General features: G+C 38.3%; 1 protein-coding gene across 1 annotated transcript; it reads left to right on the forward strand.

Moving 5' to 3' along the window:
- Positions 1–910: 910 nt before the first annotated feature.
- On the forward strand, positions 911–3,955 carry GCK72_003734 (uncharacterized protein; the record flags this gene model as incomplete). Its single annotated transcript, XM_053724215.1, has 5 exons — positions 911–1,199; positions 1,250–1,336; positions 3,046–3,116; positions 3,171–3,430; positions 3,757–3,955. 5 exons carry the CDS (start codon positions 911–913, stop codon positions 3,953–3,955), a joined length of 906 nt encoding a protein of 301 aa, XP_053588409.1.
- Between the last annotated feature and the right edge of the window lie 8,739 nt (positions 3,956–12,694).

The raw sequence follows: 12,694 nt of genomic DNA on the forward strand, positions 1-12,694 counted from the left end.
ACGCTGATTCCAAATATATATTCACTTTTTGCGCTCGAGGCTTGGTATCCAAGAAAAACAAGGTCAAAGTTTGGAAAAGTACAAAATTATAATATTTATTCAGAATAGCGTTTTCTCAGCTTTCCAAAGATATAGGTGACGTCCCATAACTCCAAACTGATTCCATAATCTTCCCTAGTAAAAAAGCAACAGTAATTATGATTAGTTACTGTCCACTTCAAACACTATGTTTCCTTGAAAACCACATAATTTGTATGTTTTATTGTGTAAAAACGTCCAAGGCTAACATCTCATGGATCAAACCTGAATTTCACTTTTTCAGGTTTATTTTTCTCAGTGACGTGATTTGTATTTATTTTTACCAAAATTCTTTACCTTAACTATTTTCTGGAGACAGAATCATGTCTTGACTTTCGATTGTGAATTCGTAAAGGCCTGTCAGAGTTAGTCATAGATTAATGTTCCTATTTTTTTGAATTTGGAGCGGACGGTTGTCACAAACTTCTTGAGGTATTGACAGTTCATAACTTTTATGAAAACCTTTGTCCCAATCCATATGAAACTCGCTTGTCACTAAGCTATTCACAGTAATCTTTTTTTTCAAAACCCAGTGTAATTGACCGGGTTCTCAAACTTTATGTCTTCATTTTCCCCAAACTCGACGTGACAAACTCTGGACGATTGTCACAAATGGCAGTACATAACTTTTCTGAAAACTTTTGTATCAATCCTCATACTTATTGAAATCTTGTTTTTCCCGTTTGATCTCTGCATTACTAATTTCTAGAACATGTACTTTGTGCACCCATAATTGTGTTACATTAGCTATATGTACTCTCTGCATTTTTTGTTCTTTTCTTCTATACATATGTTCGAAATCCCAAATTTTCAGAACCCATCCACTAATGTTATGAACATATTCGTCGGAAACACCTCCAAATACTTCTTCCCCATCTTCACAATCAACTCTTCCTATTACTCGGATTACTTTGCTCTATTATTCATAGTTATCCATATAATGCTAACACTTCTCTGCTGTCTTCTAACTATTCAAGTTTGTATAATAGTGAAGTCAATTCGTGTATTCCACACCAACATGAGCACCATTATAATAGTTATTTTGGGACAGTGGTTTGAAATCGTTGTGGCAAAAATTATTTTGTTCCCATATCAGTTGGGTTTTATTACAATAGGGAATCGTAAGTTTTTGATTTTAATTTTGATTGTTAACATAAATCTGTGTTTCCAGCCAAAATGTTCCAATTCTGGATCTCCAACGATCCCAAAGAAATGCCGCAAGCCGAGAAGACCGCTGATTTGACACCACTCTTTATAAGTGGGGTTCTATTTCTACATTATGCATTTACACTGACATTTAGTGTGTTTATACTAACATGTGAACGGGCATGTGCCACCTTTTTTATAAAGTGAGTTTTTGAATTATCTGAAAGCTAAAAACTCACTGAATTCAAATCGAAAACTTGTTTTTTGCAGTTAGATCCTGAAAACGTTGAAAAACCAAAAATTGGTTATTTTTTATAACACTAACTATTTCCGGTTCACAAACTCGTGCCGGTGCGTGTTAAAAGCGCATCTAATTTATTGGGAATTTCGCGGAACGGTCTCGTACTTGAAAAATATCAAATACAGGACTTTTGAGCTTTGCAGGTTAAAAAAGAACAGCAAATCATGTTTTCCGCATCGAGACCATTAGAACAAATTTGATGCGCATTTAAAACCCTTTGGCTCTATTCCAGTTTAGATGTCCTTTGAAAACTTGAACGTCTCAAAAAACACTTAGACGTCCCATAAAACACTCAGACGTCTCTTAAAACACTTAGACGTCCTTTGAAACATTTAAACGTCCTTTCGGATCCCAAATATGTTCAAATATGTTTAAACGTCCCAAAAAACATTTAGATGTCCCAAAAAATGTTCAGACGTCCCATTAAATATTGAGACGTCCCTTGAAGTCTGAAAATTTGGTTTCAAATAATTTGACGTCCCAAAAAACATTTAAACGTCCCTTCAACACTAAAAGCCACTGAAAGTGTTCAAGGGACGTCTAAATATTTTTGGGGACGTTTAAATGTTTCTTGGGACGTCAAAATGTTTTTTGGGACGTTTAAATCTCAGAACTATATTTTGGGATTTCAAGGGACGTCTAAACATTTTATGGGACGTTTAAACGTTTTATGGGACGTTTAAACGTTTTTTGGGACGTCTAAACTTTTGAAAGAACGTTTAAAAAAAATTAGAGTTTGAAAGGACGTTTAAGTGTTTCACGGGACGTCTAAGTGTTTTAAGGGACGTTTAAGTGTTTTAAGGGACGTTTGAGTTTTTAAAGGACATCTAAACTGGAATAGAGCCAACCCTTTTTTGTGAACAGGTAATAGCACTAAAATGTTTATCACGGTAATTCTACCATTTTTCAAATTTTTGCAATCGACGCTTGCAAAACAGAGATCCAGCTACGGTTGCAATATTATGATAGTTCTAACTAGGAAAAGTCCCCTAGTGACCGTGGAGTCATGGGATGACCCCTATATAATTGAAATATTAAAATCACGCTGACAGGAAAACGTGATCTAAATTGTGGTCGGTACGGTAATGACTTGTGAGTGGCTCAAACTTTGACTTTGGTTTTCTCAAATATCAGATCTCGATGACAAATACTGAACATATATTTGGAATCATCATTTTCTGAGCTTTCCAATGGCATAGGTCACGTCCCATAACTCGGTGACCTTACCTAATAAGACATCACAGTTTGAAAACATGTAAAAAGTTCAGTTATGCATTTAGTAAGGCTTCAGCTTTGTGATTATTAATAACTCTTACTTTTTTGTAATTTTTATTATTTCATTTGAGATGAAGGGCAAGAAGCTACTAACACAATCACAATAAAGGAAAAACTTGACATTTTTCACGTTTACCAACTTCACAATACCTTTTGCAGAGACTACGAGAAAAAGCCGCGGGCGTATATCTGCATAACCCTATTACTCCTGACCCACTTGACCACATTCTCATTATCCTGTCTAGCAACGTGCGAGATTCTGAATTTCACAACAGGTGTCGCTATTTCTGGCATTTTTATAATCGGAGCAGTTTTGGTGGGTAGCATGGTTTCTAGTTTGAAAAGGTATATCTAATCAATCTTATTTCAGATCTACTTCATCATTCTCCATATCAATATTGGAATCCAAAAGCGACTAGACGATCACGACAAACAACAAAATTACTACTCGTTGGCGATTAGATTTCAGGCAAAGGAAAATGCGAGATCTCTGGAATTGGCGAAGAAAGTTGTGTTGTTTGCGGCGTTTGCGATTCTGTGTGGGATGGCTTTGTTGATAGCGACGGCTATGCATTGGGCGGATGAGTATATATCGACTATTGTGACTTTGGCAGAGGCGGCGTTTAATTTGTGAGTTTTTGGTAGTAAGGAGAGTGAGTAGACGCAGAGAAGTCAGACACTCTAGGTTCTCTGAATCTCTTGGTCTAGGCACTTTGCCTTGAAGACGGATATCTCGATAACAGAGGCTATAGAGACTTTTAAGAAAATAGTTTTTACCGGAGAAATCGTTCTGGAATGCAATTTTTAACCGAAAATGTTGAGTCTGGCTCGCCTGTTACGCGTTTTTCCAGCCAAATACCGTCAAAATCAATCCAGAATCACTCAAACTCTAAATCTACAAAAATATAGAGCATAATCAGCTGACCACTAGTTTAAAAACTATCAATTGCTTCCAGGAACCCCCTATTCATCGTTCCTGTCGGAATGTACTCGGTACCTACCTGGCGTGACAAATTTTTCAAGACCACCCCGATTCTCCAGCGCATCCAAAAAATTCGAAGCAGGAAGAATATAAAAGTGTCGGATACGATAGAAAACGAGGCGGCGAAGGAATCAGAGATTTATTTTAATCAATTGAGTGCGGCGTGGAAGTGAAAATTGTCACATTTTTGAGTGTTGTACAGTTAAAACTTATTCTACGAGTATGAATAATCAATGTAAAATGTTTGAATGTATTTTATATACAATGTCTTATTCTAAAGTAATGCCAGTTTGAATTGAAAACTGTGATCTACGATGTTTTGGGTTCTAGAACAATCTATTAACAAGGCGAAAGGTGATTCTAAACTTACATCAAAATGACTGTTTGGGAAAGAGAAAAAATCGGCTTAGAAAAATTGAAATCTTGTTTGTTACAACATGCAGATACAGTGCCTGCCGAAAGTTTATCAATTCCAGCTGTTTTCAGTGCAAAATGACCAGCTTTGAGAGGATGTTTCGGTATTCGTGATTGAGTCACAAAGAAAATTTTGTGAGGACTATACATATCAAACGTAGATCTTCATTTTTGTTTTGGTCATTTCTTTGTACGGGTACTCCCCAGAGATTTATGGTCATTCTAAGGGAACACCTCAAAAACCACTCAATTTTGCACTGAAATGGGACGATTTAAGGGAGAAATTACATTCAATACTAAACATGAAGAGTAAGGGAACCAGTTTAAGAGCTGGCAAGCCCAAATGGACCCCAGCCAACCCTGTCCATTGATTCAACTATGAATTTAGACCGACACACAAGACCTACTTTTAAGAACTCAATACTAGCGTGTGCTACGCTGAAATCAGCAAAAATGTTAGCGCGAAATTCAAACGAAATTTATTATTTAAAAATTGCATTCATTTTTTTAATAGAATTATTCTCGAAAAGATTAGCGACGGTCGAAAAACTTATCGAAAATGCGGGAAAACTGACATAAATCAAAACGCAATGCTCAAGGTCAAAATGAAAAACATTAAAATTTTGAATTTGCCGCCAATGTCTAGTGGAGCCCGTACGATTTCAGTACTCACCCTCAGAATTGAATGATATAGCGAGATTTTCGAAAAAAGTTTGAATTTACTACGGTAGTTTGAAAAGTACAGAAAGTCACGTACCAGACACCCGATTCGACGCGCAATGTTTATTCGCTTCTTTTCTGAAGAATTAGGTTATACGAAAGAATCTCGAGTTTTCACTGAATTTTTCTCAAAATTAGAAGATTTTTTCATACGACACTCCAATCAACACGGAAAATCCAGGCAACAAAATCGGCGGAGAACCGCAATAAGATGCTTCAAATTGTTTTCCGTGTCTATCGCTCATAATTTGTGTATTTCGGATCACGTACCAACTTCAAAGAAATCGAGTCAGTATCACCGTATAAAGATAATCATCGCGATATGACAAAGTCACACCTACTTACCTATAGTAACCCAACTCTAAAAGTGTATCGCTTCCGGTAGAACCAAATTGAATATTGGCGCGCTTCGAAGAACGCGTAGCCAACGCTTCTCGATGATTCTCCGATAACGACACAAAGCCCAAAACTACTACTTATTGTGACCCGACTCTAAAAGTGTATCGTTTTCGGAAGAACCAAATTAAATATTGGCGTGCTTCGAAGAACGCGCAGCCAACGCTTCTCAATGATTCTCCGAAACCGACAGACAGTCAACTACTACTTATAGTAACCCAACTCTAAAAATGTATCGTTTTCGAGTGAACCAAATTGAGTATTGGCGAGCCAACGCTACTTGATGGTTCACCGATCACTAATACAAAGTCAACAACTACTAATTTATAGTGACACAACTCTAAAAATGTATCGTTTTCGGAAGAACCAAATTGAATATTGGCGCGCTTCGAAGAACGCGTAGCCAACGCTTCTCAATGATTCTCCGAAACCGACAGACAGTCAACAACTACTACTTATAGTAACCCAACTCTAAAAATGTATCGTTTTCGAGTGAACCAAATTGAGTATTGGCGAGCCAACGCTACTTGATGATTCACCGATCACTAATACAAAGTCAACAACTACTAATTTATAGTGATCCAACTCTAAAAATGTATCGTTTTCGGAAGAACCAAATTGAATATTGGCGCGCTTCGAAGAACGCGTAGCCAACGCTTCTCAATGATTCTCCGATAACGACACAAAGCCAACAACTACTACTTATAGTAACCCAACTCTAAAAATGTATCGTTTTCGAGTGAACCAAATTGAGTATTGGCGAGCCAACGCTACTTGATGATTCACCGATCACTAATACAAAGTCAACAACTACTAATTTATAGTGATCCAACTCTAAAAATGTATCGTTTTCGGAAGAACCAAATTGAATATTGGCGCGCTTCGAAGAACGCGTAGCCAACGCTTCTCAATGATTCTCCGAAACCGACAGACAGTCAACAACTACTTATAGTAACCCAACTCTAAAAATGTATCGTTTTCGGAAGAACCAAATTGAATATTGGCGCGCTTCGAAGAACGCGTAGCCAACGCTTCTCAATGATTCTCCGAAACCGACAGACAGTCAACAACTACTTATAGTAACCCAACTCTAAAAATGTATCGTTTTCGGAAGAACCAAATTGAATATTGGCGCGCTTCGAAGAACGCGTAGCCAACGCTTCTCAATGATTCTCCGATAACGACACAAAGCCAACAACTACTACTTATAGTAACCCAACTCTAAAAATGTATCGTTTTCGAGTGAACCAAATTGAGTATTGGCGAGCCAACGCTACTTGATGATTCACCGATCACTAATACAAAGTCAACAACTACTTATAGTAACCCAACTCTAAAAATGTATCGTTTTCGGAAGAACCAAATTGAATATTGGCGCGCTTCGAAGAACGCGTAGCCAACGCTTCTCAATGATTCTCCGATAACGACACAAAGCCAACAACTACTACTTATAGTAACCCAACTCTAGAAATGTATCGTTTTCGAGTGAACCAAATTGAGTATTGGCGAGCCAACGCTACTTGATGATTCACCGATCACTAATACAAAGTCAACAACTACTAATTTATAGTGATCCAACTCTAAAAATGTATCGTTTTCGGAAGAACCAAATTGAATATTGGCGCGCTTCGAAGAACGCGTAGCCAACGCTTCTCAATGATTCTCCGATAACGACACAAAGCCAACAACTACTACTTATAGTAGCCCAACTCTAAAAATGTATCGTTTTCGAGTGAACCAAATTGAGTATTGGCGAGCCAACGCTACTTGATGATTCACCGATCACTAATACAAAGTCAACAACTACTAATTTATAGTGATCCAACTCTAAAAATGTATCGTTTTCGGAAGAACCAAATTGAATATTGGCGCGCTTCGAAGAACGCGTAGCCAACGCTTCTCAATGATTCTCCGAAACCGACAGACAGTCAACAACTACTTATAGTGACCCAACTCTAGAAATGTATCGTTTTCGAGTGAACCAAATTGAGTATTGGCGAGCCAACGCTACTTGATGATTCACCGATCACTAATACAAAGTCAACAACTACTAATTTATAGTGATCCAACTCTAAAAATGTATCGTTTTCGGAAGAACCAAATTGAATATTGGCGCGCTTCGAAGAACGCGTAGCCAACGCTTCTCAATGATTCTCCGAAACCGACAGACAGTCAACAACTACTTATAGTGACCCAACTCTAGAAATGTATCGTTTTCGAGTGAACCAAATTGAGTATTGGCGAGCCAACGCTACTTGATGATTCACCGATCACTAATACAAAGTCAACAACTACTAATTTATAGTGATCCAACTCTAAAAATGTATCGTTTTCGGAAGAACCAAATTGAATATTGGCGCGCTTCGAAGAACGCGTAGCCAACGCTTCTCAATGATTCTCCGAAACCGACAGACAGTCAACAACTACTACTTATAGTAACCCAACTCTAGAAATGTATCGTTTTCGAGTGAACCAAATTGAGTATTGGCGAGCCAACGCTACTTGATGATTCACCGATCACTAATACAAAGTCAACAACTACTAATTTATAGTGATCCAACTCTAAAAATGTATCGTTTTCGGAAGAACCAAATTGAATATTGGCGCGCTTCGAAGAACGCGTAGCCAACGCTTCTCAATGATTCTCCGAAACCGACAGACAGTCAACAACTACTTATAGTGACCCAACTCTAAAAATGTATCGTTTTCGAGTGAACCAAATTGAGTATTGGCGAGCCAACGCTACTTGATGATTCACCGATCACTAATACAAAGTCAACAACTACTAATTTATAGTGATCCAACTCTAAAAATGTATCGTTTTCGGAAGAACCAAATTGAATATTGGCGCGCTTCGAAGAACGCGTAGCCAACGCTTCTCAATGATTCTCCGATAACGACACAAAGCCAACAACTACTACTTATAGTAGCCCAACTCTAAAAATGTATCGTTTTCGAGTGAACCAAATTGAGTATTGGCGAGCCAACGCTACTTGATGATTCACCGATCACTAATACAAAGTCAACAACTACTAATTTATAGTGATCCAACTCTAAAAATGTATCGTTTTCGGAAGAACCAAATTGAATATTGGCGCGCTTCGAAGAACGCGTAGCCAACGCTTCTCAATGATTCTCCGATAACGACACAAAGCCAACAACTACTACTTATAGTAGCCCAACTCTAAAAATGTATCGTTTTCGAGTGAACCAAATTGAGTATTGGCGAGCCAACGCTTCTTGATGATTCACCGATCACTAATACAAAGTCAACAACTACTAATTTATAGTGATCCAACTCTAAAAATGTATCGTTTTCGGAAGAACCAAATTGAATATTGGCGCGCTTCGAAGAACGCGTAGCCAACGCTTCTCAATGATTCTCCGATAACGACACAAAGCCAACAACTACTAATTTAAAGTGACCCAACTCTAAAAATGTATCGTTTTCGAGTGAACCAAATTGAGTATTGGCGAGCCAACGCTACTTGATGATTCACCGATCACTAATACAAAGTCAACAACTACTAATTTATAGTGATCCAACTCTAAAAATGTATCGTTTTCGGAAGAACCAAATTGAATATTGGCGCGCTTCGAAGAACGCGTAGCCAACGCTTCTCAATGATTCTCCGAAACCGACAGACAGTCAACAACTACTTATAGTAACCCAACTCTAAAAATGTATCGTTTTCGGAAGAACCAAATTGAATATTGGCGCGCTTCGAAGAACGCGTAGCCAACGCTTCTCAATGATTCTCCGATAACGACACAAAGCCAACAACTACTACTTATAGTAACCCAACTCTAAAAATGTATCGTTTTCGAGTGAACCAAATTGAGTATTGGCGAGCCAACGCTACTTGATGATTCACCGATCACTAATACAAAGTCAACAACTACTAATTTATAGTGATCCAACTCTAACCTATCTTGACTGAACGTCCTTAACAACCTAATTTTTTGAAAATCAATCCTAAAGGTAAACAGTCTTTGGCAAGCATTCAGCCTTCAGCCATGGTAAATTCCCCGTAGATAAGAATGGTGGGAGAAGTGAAGAACAATAAAATATCTATATTCTAGGGCTTATAACTTACGTCTCTCCATACGATCGTTAACTGATTCTCCTCGATCCATTGTCCTCTTGTCACTCGTTGCTCGACCATTCCTCGTTCTTCGCGACGGTTGATTCCCTCTCGCTTCGCTTTAGCACTGAAAAAGAAAACACTAATTTGTTAACTTAGTGAGCAAATAGGGAATATAAGTATGACACAAATCATGGCTATGGGGATATCTCAAAGGTGGTCAATAAAAAAGAAACTAGATGAGTCACCATCCATTACGGAGAAAAAGTGGACGACTGAGCCAGGAAGATAATGTGAGGGAACCGACACAGATAAAAATGGTGGGGGGAGTCAAGAACATAAAAAATGTCCTAATAGGGCACTTACGGATTTTCGATTCTCACTTTGCTTCTCCTCGTCGGGACATTGATCGATCAGTCTCATTGAAGTTTTTCATCTGCCGATGTGCTTGGGAAGCGGTGCTGAAATAAATACTCGAATTAAACGGAAATGATATAACATGTTGCAGAAAAATATACGCAATAGAAAAAACAGTGAGAAGAACTTTTTTGTAGGCCGAAATAAGGGGAGAATGACTGAAGACTGGTCTACCGACCGTAGGGCACAAGAGGGCGGGACCTAATAAATTGGAGATTTCCCAAGGAGATACGACGACAGATGACATGTATGTGAAGAATGCAACTGGCCGAGACAATAGACGGAAGGAGAGACAATTAGATGACACGGTCACATTGGATTAAGACACCTGCTGTTTGTTTTATCTACCGCAGTGGGAATCAATAACAGGGGGGGGGGGGGGTTTATAAGATTTGAAGTAGGCAATAGGAGACAGAGGCAGGGAAAAGAAAAAAAACTGTGAATATGTACAACTACCGTACCGCTCAATAGGATATGAACTTGAGCCGTTTTCAGTTGAAATTGTCCAACTTTGAGACTGTGTCATAGTAATTCTGATTGTCACGCCTAGTAGATTTTCAATGGATCCTACAGATCAAAGGTAGAGCTTCATTTTTGTAGGTGACAACTTTTTTGTACAGACACTCCCTAAAGATTTATGGTCATTTTAAAGGAACAGCTCAAAAATCGCACTATTTTGCACTGAAATTTGTGAATTTGAGGGAGAAATCACTTCGACAATATGTAACTTGCTAGGGAGCGTCCGAACAAAAAAGTTTTCAACTACAAAAATGAAGCTCTGCCTTTGATCTGTATGATCCAAGAAATACCAACTAGGTGTGACAATCAGAATTACTTTGACACATTCTTAAAGGTAAACAATGTCAACTGAAAACGGCTCAAGTTCATATCCTATTGAGCGGTACTGTATAAGGAGCAAAGAAAAGAAAGAAAAAAATAGAACTGGGTGATTGAGGAATCGAGTAAAATAATACATTGTGAAGGGGAAAGAAAATAATTGACATTTTAGGTAATGACATTCCAATACGGAATAGTGAAGGAGAAAAAATCTAATGGAGTGCATAGAGAGGAGTTCGAAACGAAGCGCGTAGAAAGAACACGAGATGTTGCAACGCTAGAGAGTTTTTCTAGAGAATACTCTGAGGGTGAATTCCAGAAGTCTAGAAAGACGAGATGAGGTGGACAGCCAGAAAGTAACAGAACAATGGATAGGAAGCACAAAAGTTTTGAATAGGAAGGAGTAGAAAGCAAAGTTGCTAGACTTGAAAGATTTTAAGATCGGGGTGAAACGAAGACGGGCTAGAGCCACGGTTCGATTAATGTGAGCACGAAATTTGATCAGGTTCAACAAAAAGGCCAATGCGTGCAACTATGGACCTTCAGCTAATTTTCCACCATTCAAAAATAATAAACACGATTCTCCATTAGCCAGTTTTGTAGATTTCTTGCTACATAATCCACGGGCTAGCACACAATGGCGGAAGGTTTAATTCAGTAATGAAGAATTTTCAACTTCCAAGATATTTTCAGGTATGACCATGTTATGTTGTTAGCAGAGCTTGACAGACAAGGAGGCACAAAAGCAAAAGAACCAAAAATCGTATTGAATGGAATGAAAATTATTACGGCAGAGTTTGAATATGAGAAAAAGAAACTGCATTTTCGTGATTCTTTCCAATACTTGCAAATGGGACTAGCCAAGATGTCAAGGGTTTTTGGTCTGGAGGGGGAGGCAAAATGCGCAAAAGGCAATCTTTTCCTTTCTTCTAAAAAACCTCTTTGATTCTGGCGCGGCGCAACAGGGCCGATGGCACGGTTTTACTCTCGCTCAGGGCCTCAGGTCCTGGAACTCTCTAAGGCTCGGGAGCATAGCGGAGCCCGCCGGGAGGCGGGGGACGCTAGTCAATTACAAAAATAGAGTTCTACTGTTGGTCTCTGTGGTTCATACACAATTTTCTTTGTCGGTAAATAAGGAATACCGAGACACCCTCTCAAAGTTAGTCATTTTCAACTGAAAACGGCCAAAGCGTTTATCTTTCTGCGCGGTACTGTACATAAGCGGAACAACAAATTAGTATGTTTGATGGAAATTAGACTTCAAAGCCAATTTGTCTTTCCATTTCAGTTCAAATCGAAAAAAGCTGAGACAAAGAGAATCAGACAATTAGAAAAATGTGTGCACACAAAGAGAGTAACTGATAATTCACTGATTACAAATTACAAAAAAGATAAGGAAAAGAAGAAAGAAATGTAAAGAGTTAACTGTTTCAATTATTCTGATGTAACTTTTTTCGAAAGTTTATTTTCTCTTTGTAAAAAAATCTTTTTTAAGTCATTAGCACGGCACTCTTCTTACAACCGCGCTCCACCGAAACCAAAGAAATTGTGAGCGAAATTGAGAGACTCAGAGAAAACGAGACAATTTTCAAGGGTATTTCGGTGGAGCGCAGTTGTTAGAGCTGTGCTGAGCTAATAGTGATTTTAATATAATAATAACTTTCAGTCTGATTTATCAGTATTTATTTAGTCAACACGCAATTAATAACTGTTCGTTAGAGCGCACTTTCTACCAAAAAAAACGCGCGAAACCAATCATTTTCCCGAATCCAAACAACCAATCGCCTCGGACAATCCATTTTCATTGTTTCCCAATTCTCTGCGTCTCCACTAGACCCTACACTCTCTAACTCGTCTTCTCTCATTCTGCGTCTCCACGACTGTCTTATCTCTCGTCACTTTTCTCTCAAGTCACACTTATTACCACTATTTGTATATATTGGACGGACTCTATGAATTTATTTCCTGAAACTCGCTGATATTCTATATTTATAAAACTAAATGACTTGCTTCACATGCACCTCATTACTTGGCAGATTGCCA

The sequence above is a fragment of the Caenorhabditis remanei genome, chromosome II (genome assembly GCF_010183535.1).
Source record: "Caenorhabditis remanei strain PX506 chromosome II, whole genome shotgun sequence".
In the NCBI taxonomy this organism is placed as follows: Eukaryota; Metazoa; Nematoda; class Chromadorea; order Rhabditida; family Rhabditidae; genus Caenorhabditis; species Caenorhabditis remanei.